The following is a 20,730-nucleotide window of genomic DNA, read 5'->3' on the forward strand; positions in this document are numbered from 1 at the left end:
AATATAGTTACATGCAAATATTTGTATGTAAATTATATTTAAATATATACAACTCTAATTTACACACAGACATTTATACACTTAAATACTTAAATATCTCTTTAAAAGGCCAATAATACTGCTGGAAAGGGCAGACAGAAGATATGACAAGATTAATTAAAAATGTAAATAATTATTCAAGAAGACAACATGTAAGTCACAAAACATTACTTGTCTCAGTACCAAAGGAATCCTACAGGTGATAATTACTCCAGAGGAGTTTTAAGGATCCAAGTAGTAACTTCAGATTTAAGAGTTAGAAACATTTTGGAGAACGTAAGTTATGAACTAGATTTGGGAAGATGAGTTGGTTTTCTTTTGTCTAAGTGAACTATATACAGAGATGAGAAAGGCCAACAAGGGGGCAGAGGAGCAAACTGCTGTAGATGAGTTTGTCCCAGAGAGGGGATTTGGAAGAATAAAAGAAACAAAGAAAAAAAAAATAAAGAAAAATAAAAAAGGCTTGAAAGGCAGGAAGTGCAAGGAGCCAGGTAGAGTTGGATTTTTTCTGTGGGTAATGGGAACTCCTTGAAGGGGAAGTGACATGGTTAAAATTTTAAGTGACAGGTTGGGTCTGAAGGAAGAGATGAGAAAAAGCAAATGTAGGGGCACTTGGGTAGCTCAGTCAGTTAAGCATTAGACTCTTGACTTTGACTCATGTCATGATCTTACAGTTTGTGAGTTTGAGCCCCAAGTTGGGCTCTGCACTGACAGAGCACTTAACAGAATGAGCCACCCAGGCACCCCTACGTAAGACACTTTTGTAGCAGTTCCAGCAGAAGGCAAAGAAGGCCTCACTTAGGGTGAAAGAATAAAAACGGAAAGGACAAGCCCATATACAAGAGAAAAAAATTGGTAAAGCTTGGTGACTGATTAGATATGGAAGATGGGGCAGGGGAAAGGAAGTGAAAGGAGTTCTAACTATTAAGACTGCTTGTATCACAAAGATATCTCCTCAGAAGTGAGTTTGGGGGCAAGTGAAAACTTGTCTGTATTGTATAAGGGGGCCTTACTCTTTTTTTTGTTTTTAATATTTATTTTTGAGAGAGAGAGCAAGAGAGAGCCAGTGCGCGGGAGGTGGGGAGGAGGGAGGGGCAGAGAGAGGGAAATCGCAGGCTCCAGGCTGGGAAATCACAGGCTCCAGGCTCTGAGCTGTCGGTACAGAGTTCCACGCTGGGCCTGAACTCACAGAACCAGGAGACCATGACCTGAGCTGACGTCAGGTGCTTAACTCACTGAGCCACCCAGGTGCCCCAGGAGACCTTAGTCTTAAAAAGGAGAAAGTAATAGAAAAATACAAGACTGGTTTAGGTTGTAAGAGAAGAAATCAAAATAAAAGCAGATTTATCTGGACTCAACTGAAACTTGCTTTAAGTATCCTCGAAGAGAAGGTTCCCAAATGTGTGTCTATTGTCACCACTCAAGAAATTAAAAAACATTCTTGTGAATGTTAAGACTGAATTCCCTTGCCTTTACCTTGCTCTTGAACCCTTTCTGTTCAACAGCCCACCATGATAAAATCACCTACAGAAAGTAAAGCTTCAAACTAGAGACATGTAGAAGTATAGTTATTAATTCAAATATAATCAGGTATTCACAGCAGCCTTTTTCCTACCCTGACTAGCTCCCTTCCTCCATCTCAGCTGTGAAAGACAATCCGTCTCACCTAGTTGGGCTTTAGGTGTAACTTCTCAAATTCAGGTACAAACTGGTTTCTACCAAAACTCTTGAACTGTGGTTTGCTTCTTCCCTAGATCACCCCAAGTTAGCTCTCTGGTAAATTTCCTTTCCTAGGCTCTGTCTATCCAAATAAATTCTCTTTGGCCAAAGCGGCCAGATTTTAGTTGGGTCTTATCTAAGTGACCAGCTTTGCTTATCTTGTATACTTTCCCTATAGATCCTTCTACCAAGATCAATTCTTTCTTCCAGATCCTTCAGTATTTTTTTTTTTAAATACCGTATCCTAGATCACTAATCACATGTTAATTAGAACATTAGCATTTCTAAAGTCCCCTACAACTTTTTAATTAGAAAGCACACAATAAATTATAAAGGAAGGTGTTTCCTCGACAACCCACCCAAGAAGGAAGAATTTCAAAATAGTGCAGCCTTATTTTGAGGCAGTCTTATCTGAATTTACTTGCACAGTAAGAACCATAAAAAACACCAAAGAGAGCCAGCAGTACAATGATTTCCATAGACAGTACGTCAATATCAAGCACTTGCTACTGTTGGCTAACTCCCTGCAATAAAGCAAAAATTCTTTTACTTTCAATCAATCATAAAGTGATTTTGATTTATTAGAAGAGGTAAAAGATAGGAAATATGTTTTGCTGAGAAGTGAACACAGAATACTTAAAGGGAGTGAGTTTGAAGCCAAAGAGAAAAAAGGATCGCTCAAGCATGAAGAGTCACTGGTTATCTCAAATTTTTGACAACAGGCTTTGTCCACCATATACACCAACCCTCTCCCCAAAATCTGTAACACCAAATACAACATCTAAATGCTACTGTCCCATAACTGTTTATATAATGCTTCGTAATTGCATGGTTTTGTCTCCTAACCAGGTTGTAAGCTCAAAGCAGGGAGAATACCTATCATTGTACCTATTAGGGCTCGACCCTCAATAGATAGAAAACAGTTCAGATTATTAAAACAATTCTTGATTCAAATCCTACTACTCACTGAAGGTGAGGTTAGAAGACATAGGAAAGAATATGCTTTTATATTTGCCTACAAATTATTATTCAACTGTTGAACATACTGAGATTTATTTTAAAAAGCGATTTTAATTTTTTTTAATTTTTTTAACGTTTATTTATTTTTGAGACAGAGAGAGACAGAGCATGAACGGGGGGAGGGTCAGAGAGAGAGGGAGACACAGAATCCGAAACAGGCTCCAGGCTCTGAGCTGTCAGAACAGAGCCTGATGTGGGGCTCGAACTCACTGACCGTGAGATCATGACCTGAGCCGAAGTCGGACGCTCAACCGACTGAGCCACCCAGGCGCCCCTAAAAAGCGATTTTTTTAAACATTTTTTTTAATGTTTATTTTTGAAAGAGAGACAGAGCATGAGCGGGGGAGGGGCACAGAGAGAAAGAGACACACACACATAGAATCCGAAGCAGGCTCCAGGCTCTGAGCTGTCAGCACAGGGCCCAACGCAGGGCTCAAACTCACAGACCGCGAGATAGTGACCTGAGCCGAAGTCGGACATTCAACTGACTAAGCCACACAGGTGCCCCTTAAAAAGCGATTCTTAGCAAAGATTACAAAAAATACTCACGAGGTATCTATGCCAAAGGTGTCCGCTGTGAACCATTTTGTACATATGCCACACTGCAGCTCTACCTCTCCTAACTGTCGGCCATTCTCTTCATCCACGGAGCCCGCCTGAGTATCCATCACCTCTGAAGTGTCCCCAGCACCTTCCTGTGTCCACACAGCAATTAGAGAATCAGGTCAGTTGACCCTATTGTATTTAACTCACTTAAAAACTTAAAACAAACAAACAAAAAACAGAACCTATTTTGCCTTGCATACATCCAAAAAGAAATACTTACTAGTGTATCTTTTCCATTAGAAGATTCAGTCTCCAAACCACCACCTACATCAACTGAATTTGCATCCCTACAAGATAGTGAAAGTACTCAAGTGAGAATCTTCAAGGGAAACAAACCTCAAAACGCCTATGCCTAAGGATAATGATCAAAGTACAGGTGAACTTCACACTCCTACAGCTTTTTCAGCTAAGCCTATTCTCTCAGCCTGGGTGCCCAGGGTTAGGAAGAATATGACCAAGACAGACGCAGGCCCATAGGGCAGAGGGAAGCCTAATCTGTCCTTACTGACAAATCTACAGGAGATGGAATTAGTCCTGGGGGAGGTTCGCCTAGATGCAGCTCTCCCACTCTTGTTTTCAGAGGAACCGTTACTTCTTCCAGTCCGGCAATGCAAAGTGGTTTCTCCTCTGGGATATCTGAGGAGTTCCTGCTATAAGAGTGAGCTACCAGACCTCTCAGGAGCCTGAGAGAGAACAAGAACCTTGACTCTCAGGACCCGCGAAAGGTACGGAAAGGGGCGTAGTTACAGACACAGTTCAGAGGGGAGGGAGAAGGGGACGGGCCAAGCGGCGGGCGGGACTACAGTCCTGGAAGGCGGGGGGGTGCGGAGGGCGAGCCGTTGGCTGCAGGGCCTAGGTTCGGAGGGTGCGGCAGGAGAGTTCCAGGGAGCCGCGGGACTCCAGGAGGGGTGGGCCTCCCTCCCAGTGTCCCCCTCGGGCTGCAGGACATCTTACCCACTTTCTGCCTCTCCAGAACCGGGTTCTGCTGCTGGAGCAACAGATGTTCCCTCTCCAGCCGGGGCAGTTGCCACCGCTACCACCGGTTTTGTCTCCCCTTCTTCTGCCACTGTTGCATTTGCTGCCGCTGCTGGGCCGGGTCCTGCATCCACCCCAGGTCCCGGTCCGGTTCCCGCCGCCGCCATCACTGCCGCCTCCCAGAGTTCTCGCGAGAATACGCTCTCCGTCTCGCGTGAGTTGCTGACTGGCTTTGTAATCTTCAAACAGTAAACGCGTTTGGTGGGTCCACCGCTTGCCTTGACGAATGGGCCCTCCAGGCCCACTTTAAGGTCGGGCAGGCGGAGGCGGGCAGGGTCCTGGGATTTGGAGTGGTAGCCACAGAGCTAGGAGAAGGCGGACGTACTAGTTTGATTTCCTCCAGGGCTCACTTCGTTTTCCGGGCTGGATGTTGTGATTTTCGTGGCCGACACTGGAAATCAGCGCTGATGAGGCGCCTTGAGAGCGCTGGGTGCCTACGGACTCTGAAGGCTGTGGTGTGCATTGCAAACGTTCCTCACCATTAAATGTAGGAAATGTCTTCTACAAACACTAGCACTCACTGCCCTCCCGCCCCAGAAGCAGTTCGTTACTGCCGTGGTGATCTGCCACTTTGAGCACGTTTTCAAGTGGCTACTTAGCCTAGAAAGTAGGAGTCCAGAGTCCCAGCTACATAGGTGAGGACCGGAGAGGGGATGTTCCATCCAGGCGGAAGAGGTAAGCAGCAATGTGTGTTCTAGAAGCTGCAAGCCACTTAATATTTTAAGAGGAGGAAAATGAAGCCCGAGTTAGGAAGCCAGGTGCTGGAGGACTTTCCAGTTGAGAGAAGATTGTCCTTAGAGGAAGGAACAGGTAGCGACCAAAGGTAAGAGAGGAATCAACCTCAATATTGGTAGGTGAAGTAACTGGAGTAGACTTATTCAGAGTCTTCAAACTCAAGAATATAAACCTCTAGAAGTATTCAGGCCAGGAGAGTTTTCAGGAAATCAGTGTGTACATCCTAATTTTTAGAGTCGCCCGAGAACACACTTTTCTCCCACTTTACAAAAAAAAAAAAGGCATACCTCTCTCCAATCGTGAATCAAATCTTACTATGATGTCTTGCCCAAGGGTGTACAAACCTATGGGACACCAGACACAAGAACAATTGGAAATATGTAAGTATTTGGATTTCCCAGTTGGTTCCCAATTATTTGTTTTCAACAAAATTGAAGGGGATCCTAATTGAGTTACCAGTTGATAGATTATTTTAAAAACTATTATTATTTTTTAAATGTTTATATATTTAGTTTTGAGAGAGAGAGAGAGCACAAGCGGGGGAGGGACAGAGAAAGAGAGGGAGACACAGAATCTGAAGGAGGCTACAGGCTCCGAGCTGACAGTCCATCGCAGGTCTTGAACCCATGAACCGGGAGATCATGACCTGAGCCCAAGTCGGATGCTCAACTGGCTGAGCTACCCAGGTGCCCGGAAAAATTGATAGATTATTTTTAAATTTTAAATAATTATTTTAAAAGTGGTGGGTGAAATTTTAAGAAGAAACAGAATACTTTGCACAGACTCAAAGTATCTCCTCCAAAATACTTACTCTAGTATTAAATGTTTTAACATACAGCTACAAAATCTTTGATACTGCTTCCTCTGAGGTAGAGCTTGAATCCCACCTCTTATTGAGTGTGTGGGCTGGATTTAGATACTTGTTTCTGAACAATAGAATATGGAAAAGGAAAATGGTAAGTTTTACAGTAGAGAAACTGGCAGATACCACCTTAACCAAGTGGTCAAGGTTAACACCACCAGTAATAAATCAGGTTGATATCATTTGCCCCTTTGATACGATGCAATGAGAAGGACTTCATCTCTGTGGAATTCTTCCCCCAAATCTAGAGCCCCAGTCTAATCAAGAGAAAACAGCCAAATCCAAGTTGAGACATTCTAGAAAATATCTAACCAGTACACCTCAAAACTTTTCACATCATGAAAGACATGAGAAACTCTGGAGGAGACGAGGAGATGACAACTAAATGCAACGTATCCTGGATTGAATCTTGGAAGAGGAAAGGGACATTAGAGGGAAAAAATGGTGAAATTAATAATGTCTGTAGTTCATAGTATTACAGCAATGTTAATTTCTTAGTTCTGATCAATGTACCATGCTTCACGATGTCAACATTAGGGGAAGAGCTGGGTTAAGGCTATGTTCGGGAACTCTTTGCACTATCTTTGTGACGCTTCTGTAAATCTAAAAGTAATTGAAAATCTAAATTAAAAAACTGGTGGTAGATTACAGTGTGATTTGGCATAGAACTTCGAAGGAGTTCAAATAATTGAGTTCCGGGGCGCCTGAGTAGCTTAGGCAGTTGAGCGTCTGACTCTTGATTTTGGCTTAGGTCATGGTCCCAGGGTTGTGGGATCAAGCGCCTCCTTGAGCTCCTCACTGAGCGTGGAGACTGCTTAGGTTTCTCTCTCTCCCTCTCTCGTCCCCTCCCCTGCTTGTGTGTGTGTGCACATGCATGCTCCTTCTCTCTCTCTCTCAAAATAAACATTAAAAAAAAAGTTGCACAGTCCACAGACTGAGCCAGCTGGCACCCCAGAAATTTTTTTTTTAGTTTTATTTAACAATGCTAATGTTTGCAATCTGTCTGAAACCCCCTGTGGGTAATTAAATTTACAATGATAAATTCATTCATGCAAACAAAATTTTGAAGACCACTAATTTAGAACAATGTCTTTCAAATGTTTGGCCACAACTCCCGTAAGAAACACATTTTGCAATGTGACCTGGTATACACGTTATATTAGTTACAATTAGGAGATTTATGAAACAATCTGCATTTGTATTATGTCTTTTTTTTTTTTTTTTTTTTTTTTTTTTTTTAATGCCAGTAATGACACTCTAAATTGATTGGACAACCTCTGATACAGAATTGTTTTCAAAGAGCTGTGATCTGGGGGTTGTGTTCTGGGCAGCAACTTCATTTTATTTTATTAAAAAAATTTTTTTTAAGTTTTTATTTCTTTTTGACAGAGAGACAGCGTGAGCAGGGGAGGGCCAGAGAGATGGAGACACAGAATCCGTAGCAGGCCCTAGGCTCTGAGCTGTAGCACAGAGCCCGACGCGGGGCTTGAACTCACAAGCCATGAGATCATGACCTGAGCTGAGGTCAGATGCTTAACCGACTGAGCCACCCAGGCGCCCCTTAAAAAAATTTTTTTTTTTTAATTTTAGAGAGAGCATGAGCAGGGGAGAGGCAGATGGAGAGAGAGAATCTTAAACAGGCTCCCTGCTCAGCAGAGAGCCTGATGGAGGGCTCGATCTCATGACCTTAGCCGAAATCAAGAGTTGGATGCTCCATCAACTGAGCCACCCAGGCACCCCATCAGCTACATTTTAAATGAAGGCCATGAATGATTCATTTTAAATGAAAGTGATGAGTGATTCCAGTTTCTTGGAATCATTTAGCAGAACCCACATTATAGTGGATTGAAAAGGGAGTGGAAGGATAGAAGCAGAAATAGCTGTGTAGACAGATCTTTCCAGTTTTTTGAGGCTCACTCTTTCTTTCTTTCTTTCTTTCTTTCTTTCTTTCTTTCTTTCTTTCTCTTTCTCGTTTATTTTGAGAGCGAGCTGGAGAGGGACAGAAAGAGAGGGAGAATCCCAAGCAGCCTCCAAGCTGTCAGTCAGTACAGAGTCCGACACGGGGCTTGATCTCATGACCTCGAGATCATGACCTGAGCCGAGATCAAGAGTCAGGAGCTTAACTGACAGCCACCCAGACATCCAGAGGCATTTTATTTCTGCAAAGAAAAAACTGAGTCAATGTGGCAAAATGTTGACATTTGTTAAATCCTTGTTTGTTACCTGGTTCTTTACTCTGTTTTCAGTGTGTTTGAAATAGTTCCTAAACAAAGGTTTGGTTCTGAAGGAGCAATTAGATGATAGCTGGAGGGGAATGCAGGGTTAGGAGAGAGGCTCGTGACACACTTTTATTCATCAGTATGGAGCCAGAGGTTGAAAATGCAGGAGAGGTGGTAGTTGATGAACAGCTTTCTAAAGAAACTGGGTCAGGGCACCTGGGTGGCTCAGTTGGTTAAGCATCTGACTCCTGATTTTGGCTGAGGTCATTATCTCACAGTCTGTGAGTTCGAGCCCTGCGTTGGGCTCTGTGCTGACAGTACGGAGCCTGCTTGGGATTCTCTGTCTCCCTCTCTCAGCCCCTCGCCCCATGCATGCGCACTCACTGTGTCTCAAAATAAATAAACCTAAAAAAAATTATTATTTTTTAACGTTTATTTACTTTTGAGACAGAGACAGAGCATGAACAGGGGAGGGTCAGAGAGAGAGGGAGACACAGAATCTGAAACAGGCTCCAGGCTCTGAGCGGTCAGCACAGAGCCTGACGCAGGGCTCGAACTCATGGACTGTGAGATCATGACCTGAGCCGAAGTCGGATGCTTAACCGACCGAGCCACCCAGGCGCCCCATAGTATTATTTTAATGAACCGGGTCAAGGAGCTGAGTCAACTGGCAGAGATGAAGTTCGGCTTGATGACAAGGAGAGAATCCATTCATCTGAAACAGGAAGAAATCGGGAGGATGGAATAAGGATGTGGTTTGTAATTAGGAACAGGAGACTATGAGAAAATATTGGTGGCTGATAGCGAGGGCTTCACTGAGCTCTGAGCCTGCATATTGATAGTGCCTACAATTTATATCTTCCAGTTCCTGCAACACCACAATGCTATATAACAGCGAAGATGATTTGAAACAATCATCTGAGTTTTCATTTTTGCCAGGCAGGTAAAAGTAAGGGCCAGGATAAAAGGCAGCCAAAGATGATAGCAAGAAAGCAGTTCAGGTGATTAACCATGGCATCTGAGGAAGCAGAAAGACAGGGAAACGGGGGAATTCAGCGTCCAGAAGTCTGGATGAAAAGGCAGGAACTAGAATGGGGAGAGGTCAAAGTAAGAATATTTGAGTTCAGGATTTTCGGAGAATTCCACAGCCAGCTCACCTGTGGGTAAAAGTGGGTGAGGCTAAGGTGGAACCAGACCTAATTTCTAGAATTGGGAAGCAAGGCATCGCACACACTGGACAGCTGCTCAAGATGAAGGTTAATAAAATCATTCATAGCACCAGCTTACAAGTTTAGGCTGGATAAAAACAGGAGAAACACATTTTGGGAAGGTTTCCCGGTCAGCAGCGGGGGAACTCACCCAGCTTGTCAGAAAGCGGGCTATCCAGCTGGAGTGTCGCTTATTCGCCTGGCCCTGGTGAAAATATGGAGCACATTCTCTCATCCTCAAATACAGTATTCAGAATGTTCACAATTGTTATTCTTGAGCAGCGGGTTTATAAAGACTGCCTCTTACTCTCTTCTCTGTATTTTCCAAGTGTTTGACAGTGTGCCAAGAGTTGCTCAGAAGTAAATAAAGTCTTCAAAAAGAAAACTTGTCTCCTTCCACACTTTTCTCCAATAGGTCTCAGATTTGTCCCTTCTCCAACCTATTTGTCCCTCCAACCTATTGTGGTTTTGTTTTGTTTTGTTTGAGAGAGAGAGAGAGCAAGCAGGGGAGAGGCAAAGAGAGAATCCCAAGCCAGCTCTGCACTGTCAGTGCAGAGCCCGATGCAATGCGGGGCTCAAACTCCTTGAGCGAAAGTCAAGAGTCTGACACTTAACCAACTGAGCCAGTCAGGTGCCCCCAGCCATTTTTTTTTTTCACCTCACTAGGTTTACCACACCTGAATCTTCCTGATTCGGGCTTTCCTACTCCAATTCAGCCTGGCCAATGATCTGATACCTCTGCAGCACTTCATCTTTGTTTAGGGAACTACTTACTGCCTTTCAGAGAAAACTTAGAGTCCAAGAGTGCCCAGCAAATGACCCCAATTCCTGTGGGAACCCACCATTCTCAGCATACTCTACCCCATCTTCCAATCTCTAGGTTTGGTTCTGCTTCCCTCCATCCCGATTGTCCCTGGCCCCCCGCGTCCATTACATCAAGACACATGCCTAAGTTACTTCCCCTGGAAACCTTGCTTCCCACAGTCTTTATGTGAATGTATGTGATTCACTAGGCCTCCGTTGCAAATTAGAACATTTTTATTGTAGACCCAGTGTTCATAATCCTGTTTGGCTCCTCTGTACGGGGACCAACACAGGGGATCATTTCGTTTGTAACACACCATGATGTCTTATGAATAATTGACTTTAAAATGTTTAAAAGCAGTCAGCACCCCACTCTGCATTCAGTTCACTTTCGTTTCCTTTTTCTTTTTTTAAAGATTTTATTTTTTTAAGTTTATTTTTTTTGAGAGAGAAGGAGCACGAGTGGGGGAGGGGCAGAGAGAACGGGAGAGAGAGAATCCCAAGCAGGACTGTCAGCGCAGAGCCTGACATCGGGCTCAGAGCCTCACACGAACTGTGAGATCATGACCTGAGCTGAAAGTAAGAGATGCTTAACCGACTGAGCTACCCAGGCGCCCCTAAAGATTTTAAAGTAGTCTCTGCACCCAACCTGGGGCTCAAACCCACAATCCCAAGATCAAGAGTCACATGCTCCAATGACTGAGCCAGCCAGGCACCCCATTGTCTCTCATTTCTTTGCTTGAGCTGTTCTCTCCAGTTCGAGTGGCAAATGTTAAAAATCAAGTTTCAAAAGAGTGTTGTTTCATCCCATAGGGTTTTAATATTTTGGATGAAGTTAATAGCGCACCTGGCTGGCTCAGGTGGTAGTGCATGCGACTCTTGATCTCAGCGTTATAAGTTTGAGTCTTGCGTTGGGTGTGGAGTTTACTTAAAAATAAATCTTTAAAAAAAATTAAGCAGGGCCCCCCGGGTGGCTCAGTTGGTTATGTTTCTGGCTCTTGATTTCGGCTCAGGTCATGATCTCACAGTTGGTGAGTTCTAACCCCACCTAGGGGCTCTGCGCTGACAGTGCAGAGCCTGCTTGGGATTCTTTGTCTTCCTCTCTGTCTGCCCCTCCCCTGCTCTCACGCGTGCCCTCTCTGTCTCCAAAATAAATAAGTAAACATTTTTTTTTTTAATTTAAGAAGCAATTATTTTGACTAATGGATCTTCTGGATTTGAGAATAAAAGAGTGTAAAGAAAAAACAGTATTGGGGTGCTCTCTCAGTCGGTAGAGGAAGCGATTCTTGGAGTTTTGAGTTGGAGCCCCACGTTGGATGTTGAGATTACTTAAATAAGTAAACTTCAAAAGAGAAAAAACAGTATTATGTTGTGATTCTACTTTTGTATATTTTTAGTATACACAAAGAAATCTGGAGTTATAGCTTATATCAGTGGTTATGTCTGAGGGAATGGAGGTGATTACAAAGACTTTCTGTAATGTACTTCTCTAGTACCTTAGATTTTTCTATGAACTAGATTTGTAATCTGAAAAAGGTGGACACATGTTTAAGAACTGTACACACAGGTAAACTAAACCACACAAAGTAATTTCCCCAGGATAAGTGTTGAAGTGAGCTAACCTACTTCTATCATCTTTCAAGCAGAAAAAACGATGCTCCCTCTCCTTAAGGAACGGATCATTTTCTTCTCATTTAAAGACAAAACGAAGACATGGATGAGCTGGCTTCTAATTGTTTTGAATTACTCCTTGCTCCTGAAACGCACCCAAGCTGTGTCCATTTTGTCTGTCACCAAGCAGCCCCACAAACTTCTTGCATGAGTGTTTTCTTGCTGTTTTCTCAGAGATGAATGAAGCTTTCCAGAAAGTTCTACAACTTAAAAACCCAGTTCCAGACTTTCCTCCTCCCAGGAGTCTGCTTTAGCAAAATAAATGTGTTAGGCAGTACTTCGCACATGCTGAAAGTCTGATGGGGGGGGGGGGGGCGAGGGGGGCTGAGATTCTTGCATTTCTAACAAGCTCCCAGGTGGGTGGCAGGAATGCTGGCCTGAGGATCATAAGTATTTCTGACCCTATTTCATCTCCCGACTAGCTTCTCTAACGTGATCCCTTTCAACAGGGCTTTGTATACAGCTGGTAATAACTAACTATGCTTAGCTATTAGCTAACATAGCAGAGTAATTCCACATAGTAATGAATTTCCCATCTACCCCATCTCCCTTCCCACATAGTGCTTAACCCTGGCTATACTTTAAAATCACCTGAGGAACTTTACCAAAAAAAAGGCAAGGACCCTTGGCCAATACAATTTGACCTTGTGAACGGGGGATCCAGGCATTGATAGCTTTATTAATTTTTCAAAATTTTCTTAAAGTTTATTTATTTATTTTGAGAGAGAGAGAGAGCACAAGCAGGGTAGAGGCAGAGAGAAGGAGAGACAGAATCCCAACCAGACTCCGCGTCATCAGCACAGAGCCTGATGGGCTCAGAACTCAGAAACTGTGAGATCATTACCTGAGTGGAGATCAAGAGTCTGGATGCTTGGCCGACTGCGCCACCCAGGCACCCCTAGGCATTGATAGCTTTAAAAAAGCTTCCTGTGTGGTTCTAAGATGCAACAAGCGTTGCTCTGTGCTTGTCACTGAAGGGGAGATAGGGCAAGGTGAAAGAGAAATAGTCTGTCATCTCCGTTCCTTACAGGTACAGAAAGAACTCAGAACTAAGATACTTGGGATACATACTTCTACCCCCATGTAGATTACCTACGAGATGAGAAAGGGATGCACCATGACTGTGGGGTAAGTCTAGACAGACCAGGACTGAGCCTTGCAGAGATTTGGGTGCCCTGGTGCAGCGCACGCAAGATGGGATGACTCCCATATCCTCTAACCTGGCCCAGAAATAGCAGAAGGGGCTGCTGGAGCTGCAGGGCCAAGGCTTCAATTCCCCACGTGGGGCCATAACTGAACATCCGATGGGGTGGCTGAGGAAGCCATTGGACGCCTTGGGGGTTAGGCTTGGGTATACCACGCTCAACAGAACAAGTTCAGGAGAACTTTGTTGGATTATAAAAAGACATGTAAAAAGAATGTAAATTATGTTGAATTACAAAAAGATAGCCCTATTCCTTGCTAACGAGTTGCAGACCAAGATTCACATCTGTTACACTAGTAAAGATTAAAGTGTGAGCCCTTCAGAAGCACTGTATTTGTACTTTATATAGAGTTCTTGACTAGCAGAGGGCCTTCAGTACCCAAGGGAGAGAACCTGTGGGAAGCAAGCATCCCAGACCAGCCTTTGCCAAAAGTTTCCAGGCCCTTTCCCAAAAAAGAACAGTGGGTCGGATGTCCAGGACTCTGCTCCCTGCTCCCCCTTCCCCTGCCCATACCTCCATGTTTTTATCATCTGTAAAGCAAAACAACAACAACAAAATGTTATGTTTGTTGTAACTATCAAAAAGATGATGATAACTACTGCGGTGGTTTGTCTCAATGGAGCATTTATTTAGTCTGCCTGAGTTCTTGGTCCTTAATCTCTAGTGTATATAAACTGAGTTAACTAAACACTCCTGATTCCTCCCAGTAACCACATATCTGAGTCCTGAAAGCAGTGAAAGGGTTTTATCCTTCCTTTTTAAAGAAAAAACGAAGCTCCACTGGGTGGGGATTTTTGTGTTTTGCTCACTGATGTATCCCAGACACCTAGATCAGTGTCCAGCACACAGAAGGCACTCAGGAAATATTTGTTGAATGAATCAAACTGCATCACTCTCCTGTGAAGGCTTGTCCCACTATAAGGCCAAAGGTGCCACCAGTCCCACTGAGGAAAGTGGCCCAGAGGCTTCAGCAAGGGGATCCTCTGGAGTCTGAGGAGGACCTACCCAAGGACATGAGGGCACCTGCTGGCTGATTCTCCACTCTGGCTCTTGTAGTGGATGCAAGCTTGCTGTGATTGTTTGGACTAATAGAGCTGACGTCCTCAGATTATGTAGCTCAGTGGTTCTCACAGTGGACTAGCAGCATCAGAATCATCTGGGAATGTACTAGCAATGCAAATTCTCAGGCTCCACCCCAGACCTCCTGAATTAGAAACTCTGGGGGTCCAGCCTAGCAAGGTGTCTTAACAAGCTCCCCAAGTCGTTCTAATGCCCTCTGAAGTTTGAGCATCACTGATGTAGCAGGATGAGGGGCAAGAGGATGAGCTGGAGAGGGGACAAGGATTGGAAGTTCGGGGCCCATTTTGAGTCTTAGTGTGGGGTCTGCATCCAAGCAAAAAGATGCTTCCTGCCTTCCTGCGGTTCCTCAGGGAGCTGGTGATGAACACTGTTTAGAACACATGGGGTAGGCATGAGTTTCCCTGGTGAGAGTCCCTGTGGAATACTCGAGGCCAAAAATGTGGGCAGGGAAAGAGTGAGGTTACAGTTTTCCCTTGCTCTAGACATAGTTCTGACCAGGACGTGGTGGATGGTTGTTCTGTTGGAATTGTAGGAGATGAGGTGTAGTCAGGAGCACAGAACATAAATGAAGCTGTATGGTACAAGAAACCCAACTATCTGGGAAAGGTCAAGAAGACAGTAATTATCAGAGAATTGAAGTAGGGGAAATCAGAGAGTGGGTTTACTTCATTCAGGAGTCCATGAAGACTCCTGGGGAGACAATGTTACGACCTCCTTTCTTTCCCTTCCTTGGCAAAAGAAAGCTTCTGACTGAACTGTAAATTTTAACGCAGCTACTCATTCAGGGATTTAAGTTTTCATGATGCAGGCCCAAGAGCCAGGGCCCTCTGCTACCCACCCCTCACTGGATCCAAATACCCACTGGTCACATACACTTTGTGTGGCATCTATGTGAATGTTATACATAGCAGGCCAACTGTCTTGATGGGTCAGGATCAATAGCTCTCCTTGGGTTGATAATGTCTTCCTGTTTGCAATGGCTTATCTTCAACCCTGGAGGAACATGAAGGAAGCTGTCAAGTCTGAGATGAAGAAGAAAGAATTGGGAGTCTCCAGGAGGGAAAGAGGAATCAGTGGTAAAAGGTTTGTTCCATTTGAAGGTGCCAAATCTTGTCAAAGGAGGGACTATCCACTGATGATGGAGTGGCATTTCCAATTATATCTTGACTACCGCAGAAAAATGGTGGTGCCATCTTCTTCCTTTGTGATTTGAGATCTTCTAAACCCAGGGCTGAATAGGTGGAGGTAATGAACCACAGCCTCTGGGCCCCTTGCACTACAGAAAGCTGATCGGGTTCAGATACCATCTATGGAGGAAAGGAGAGAGGAAGTCATGCTACTTTCCCTCCAAATCAGTACCACTAGCATCATTTGTCAGTGAATTGAGTGGCAAAGTTCATCAGGCTTACAGAGTAGAGTTCAATGCCACTATGTAGGACATCAGAACTGTCTAGTACATTGTAAAATGTCCCTAGTCTAAGTTAAGAGGCTCAGCTCGGGGGCCAGGAAACACAGCTGTGGATGGGCTTCTTGGTGGTTCTAATGGCTCAGAACTTGAAAGTCCCAAGAGCTGAGGGATTACCCGAGGGACAACTACATTTATTATTATTATTTTTCAATGTTTAGTTTTTACAGAGAGAGAGACAGACACAGAATCCATAGCAGGCTCCAGGCTCTGATCTGTCAGCGCAGAACCCAATGCAGCCCTCAAACTCACGAACTGTGAGATCATGACCTGAGCTGAAGTCAAACAACGGACTGAGCCACCCAGGTGCCCCAGAACAACGACATTTATATCCATGATTCCACTGCAAATCTGAACCTATCCTGATAGAGCCTAAGGAAAGAGTTCTTAATAGTTCAGAGTCCTGTCTGTCCTATGGGAAGGAAGTCTTGTTCCTCCCATGTCAGGGTAGCGTGACTAGAAAAAGGTTTAAATGCAACCCAATGGCAAAAGCTCAAGTCGAGAAGCCATGTAAACTTTGTTCCTAGCTGGATAGAGCTGACTGATGAGTGGTGAACTGAGGTCAGAAGGTAGCACATCTGCCTGCATGGCTGTGTTTGACTGGAGAGGGGAGGCAGGGTTGTAACTAGCTTGTCCCAAACCAGATCTGAGCAGTGCGGAAGCGTTCTATGCCGTCCCTGGTTCTGCCCCCCCCCCCCCCCCACCTCCCCCAGCAACTCTGGTTAGGCTGTCTGGAACTTTTCCTTCAGTATTCATCTCAGACAGCGTGAAGCCAGGCGCATCATCTTGAGATAATGTGAAGCAGTATGCTGAGGTGTACAATCCTTGTGGCACCCCTCACTGAATGGTACAGAAGCATGGAGACTAGACTTCCTTCCTTGTTTTAACGAACTCTTCCAGCAGGAGGCAGCACTAACTTGAGTATTGTGGCTGGAAACTAAAAACACACACACACACACACACACACACACACACACACACAACTTTTCGTAAAGAACCTAAGAATAAGGAACAAATGACAGCTCAAAGGTCTTCCTTTATTTTTACTTTTTAACATTTAAAAAAATGTTTTATTATTTATTTTTTGAGAGAGAGAGAGCAAGCGAGGGAGCAGGGGAGGACCAGAGAGAGAGGGAGACACAGAATCCGAAGCAGGCTCCAGGTTCTGAGCTGTCAGTGCAGAGCCTGATGTGGGGCTCGAAGTCCAGAACTGTGAAATCGTGACTTGAGCTGAAGTCAGTACTCAACCGAGCCACCCAGGTGCTCCCAAAGGTCTTCCGTTAAAAACCAGCTTCCTGTGCTATGGCCTCTTAACAGCTGGAGGAAGGAGGGATTTGCTTCTATTTTGGCCATGGGGTCCCCTCCCTCCCTGCAGGGCACATTCAAGTCATATTCTTTGGAATGTGTACATTCAAGAAAACCTAATCTTCAGGGGTTGTGCTTTCCCCCAATCAATCTACAGTTTCCTCTACTCCTCATATTCATTTAACCTGTTGCAGATGAGGAGGGAGGTTTGTTCTAGTTATTTCCAGAAAATGAGGTATCGACTGCCTGTCACTGGGGTGTTGGCTCTTCCATGCAGGAATACTTGTCCCACAGCACATGGCACCTGTCCTCTGCTTAGAAGGGCAGGGAGGGTTGGCTCTGCTAAATTCTGAACCTCATTTTGAGGGGGCCAGGTTTGTGATTTCAGCAACAAAAGCTGAATATACAAGATAAGAATCATGCACAGGCTCAATCCCTAAATGTGTTACCTCCACTAGGTCAGCTCCTAGAAGGCAGTGCTTTGTTGTGCCCACTGCTGTCTCTAGTGCCTGAAAGTGCCTGCATGCAGGCACACAGTAGGCACTCAATAAATAGCCCTTCTGGGGTGCCTGGGTGGCTCAGTCAGTTAAGAGTCTGACTTCAGCACAGGTTATGATCTTGCTGTCCGTGGGTTCGAGCCTTGCATTGGGCTCTGTGCTGACAGCTCAGAGCCTGGAGCTTGCTTCAGATTCTGTGTGTCTCTCTCTCTGCCCTTCCCCTGCTCATGCTGTCTCTCTCTCTCTCAAAAATAAACATTAAAAAAAAATTTAAAAAAATAGCCCCTGCATAAATGACAAAATGTACCAACCTTCTTTCACTTGCTACTTTTCACCCCCCACCCCCACCTCCCTAATTCTCAGCAACCCACCAAACATCTGAATGACTTCTTTGCTCTATTTACCTTCACCTGATTCGCCTTAACACCTGTCACTGCCTTATTCTAATACCTCCATCCAACATCCTAGTTGTCTATGGCTCAGAATCTAAATAATGCAGACCTCCCTTCCGTCCAGTGTGGTATGAAGAGCATGGGCTGTGGACCTGGACAGACAGAAGCTGGAAACCCTAATTCTGCCATGCATCCACCACGGACATAAATAAAATGGGAATAAGAACATCCACCTTCTAAGTTATTGGGGCCATAAATAAGATTGTAGTAAAGCTCCAGACATACAAAAGGCACTCAATCAATGGCTTTTTACCCCAATAACCTAATCTTACGCTATCTAAATTTAGCTCGTGCTACCCCACACACCTGAGCCTCACATAGTCTTCCTATACACACCGTATGTATATTCCAGACACCACCCCCGCAGCCTACCTATCCATCATACTCCAACTGCTCCTGCCCGGCTCTCATTCCACCTTCTTGCACTTCATCATGCCTCCTTGGATTTTTGCCTCATGTGGTGGTCTTGAAATTCTTTTGTATTGCTTGGAAGGTCTAGCACCATGCTGAGTATAGATAAGGGGCTTAGCAAAGGCTTGTTAAGTCAGAATGCAGTTGGATTTTAGCTGGAAAAGACCACATGTAGGTCTATTAATTAATGAACCCTGCCCCTCCTGAAATACCATGGGATTCCTTGGTTGGCTATGTGTCTTTGGGCCGCTCCTTGCGTCATTTCCACAATGAATGTCTCACAAAAGGATGCTAGTAGAAAGACAGCCTCCATCAGGACCTCATCTAGCTTCTTGGGAATTGGAGGGATGCCCACAGCTGTGCCAACAGCAGCACGGAGGCCGGAAAAATCACTGGCAGTCGAGGTCCCTACTCCGCTCGTGTTCCCTGGGAACATTCCCCAAGGTTCCGGTTTTAGCCTTCTCACTGTTTATTCTGTGCAACTCCTGTCCCAGCATTCCCTTCTGACCACTCTTCTGGGTCACCCAGACCAGAAACCTCCAGGACACGTCTTTCCGCCTTCCACCGCACCAAGTGCCTTCAAGCCTCCTTTCCCAGTATAGCCCTATTGCTGTCTCCACTGCCCCTGACCTGGCCTCTTCATTTGTGTATGGAAAACCCAACAGCTTTGACAGTCCTCCAAACTGCTCTTGGCCCCTGTACCTCAGGCCATTCATGACCCAGGGAAGGCCCTTCCTAGGATCAAGTCCTACCCTCCTCCTCTCTGAAGACTTCTCAGATTCCCTTAACTCATGGCACCTGCATAACCACCACACTGGACAAACACAGAAGTATTGTTTTATGATGTTTCTAGGTGTACTTTTCCTATTCGTAGCAACTCTCGTCTCCAGACCGCGTCGATACCTTGGAAACATATACTACAGCTTGAAACACTTCTTTGTATTCCCTGCTTCACAGCATGTGGTGTCTGTCCTAACAGTTGTCACTGGGGTCCCAACTGCCAGAAACAGTGCTGTTGGTGATGTCAGTGGGTGGGCAGGCCAAACTCTGATGGTTTCCTAGGATATCTCTACAAAGGCTTTATGACTCACTACACTGGGATGTTCAATTGGGCCTGGGGAGCCTTATCTCCCAAAGATTTTAACTTCCTCAAGGGCAGGGACTGACCTAGATCTTGGCCACTCCATAGCATCCAGCTAAAATGATGTTCAAGAAACACCTGGGTTTCCTGAAGGATGCTTTCGTTCAGTGGGAAAGGCATACAACTTATGATTTCCTTATTGTCAGAGAAGCCTCTTTTTTACACTTTCTTGGACCGTAAGATGTAGGACCAAGGGGACTAGATCTACCATGTAGACTTGTGGGCAAGACCTCAGGTTGGATATCAGGAGGGGAGAGTAAGATGTTTTTACTGGAAAGCTAAGGGATGGGGAAGGCTGACTGGTCTCCATGCTGAACCTAGTTAGAGCTTCCGTTGTTGTCTTTGCTCTGATGGCTTCTCCAGTCTCACTTTCCATCTATAAGAAAAGGGTATCCTGTGTGCCTGGAGCCAACATGCTGCTACGGCTGGGCCCTTCCACACACCCTCAACAGGCACACTGATTCCAGCTGCCTTCATAGTCCTTGTGGGGGGAGGGGACTCCAACTTGGCTGTAGAAAAGGCCAGGCAAAGGACTTGACCACTAAGGCCTGCTGCTCCCAAATGGTAGACTGACAAGTGTTATGAGTCCAGAACTGTAAGGTCCAAGTCAACCACTGCCTCTTGCCAAAGGCCACCCATGCCCAGCATATCCTATAATGAGAAACACCTGCTGCTTCTCCATAAGACCTCCGCCTGGCATTTAAGGCCCTGAGAAATCTGGCCCTTTTATGGCCATTTATACAAGCCATCCCCACCCACACAAATTACCTGCTCTGGCTAAAGCGGGCAACTTGATGTCACGTCCTTGTATGTCCTGGTTCCCCAAGATCACTTGACCCTGGCAATTCTGGGCCCCTGCCTCTCCCCAGCCCACCCAGCTGTAGCATCACCTCCATGAAGCATTTACTTGCATGGACCACTCCCTGATAACCAATCCTATACAGTCTCTTTTATACTCCCTTTCCCTAGGGACGAATTTTGTGTGTCAGTGAAATCCTCAAGACAGAGCACCTGTCTCATGTGTGTGCCCTCCCATGACAGCTCACATGAAGGGATCACTGGACAAATATGAGGGGGGCATGCCTGTATCAGCCAAAGCTCAGGTTCTTCCCTTTGAATCTTGCAGGGAACGGACGACAGAATGAAGGTGACCAGGTCACTTGACAGGCTTGGGGGACAAAGCCCAGAAAAGAAATCACACCCAGCACTGAACAACAAGAGATGGAGAGCAGCACAGCTCAAAGCCAGTGCCATCC

At 45.1% G+C, this 20,730-nt stretch overlaps 1 protein-coding gene across 4 annotated transcripts in view; it reads right to left on the reverse strand.

The window, feature by feature from the left end:
- ASH2L (ASH2 like, histone lysine methyltransferase complex subunit) overlaps positions 1 to 4,567 on the reverse strand; it is a 35,032-nt gene extending 30,465 nt beyond the window's left edge. The window contains exons 1-3 of one of the 4 annotated variants that reach the window (XM_047856601.1): positions 4,339 to 4,567; positions 3,605 to 3,671; positions 3,328 to 3,473 (exon numbers count right to left, since the gene is read on the reverse strand). In XM_047856601.1, coding sequence (XP_047712557.1) covers positions 3,328 to 3,473; positions 3,605 to 3,671; positions 4,339 to 4,526 — 401 coding nt within the window. In that variant the 5' untranslated portion in view covers positions 4,527 to 4,567. Of the gene's footprint in view, positions 1 to 3,327; positions 3,474 to 3,604; positions 3,672 to 3,889; positions 4,215 to 4,338 lie in introns of those variants that run through there. The other 3 variants (XM_047856600.1, XM_047856603.1, XM_047856602.1) reach the window with 3 other exon arrangements.
- Positions 4,568 to 20,730: the final 16,163 nt, after the last annotated feature.

Source organism: Prionailurus viverrinus, chromosome B1, assembly GCF_022837055.1.
Source record: "Prionailurus viverrinus isolate Anna chromosome B1, UM_Priviv_1.0, whole genome shotgun sequence".
Lineage (NCBI taxonomy): Eukaryota > Metazoa > Chordata > Mammalia > Carnivora > Felidae > Prionailurus > Prionailurus viverrinus.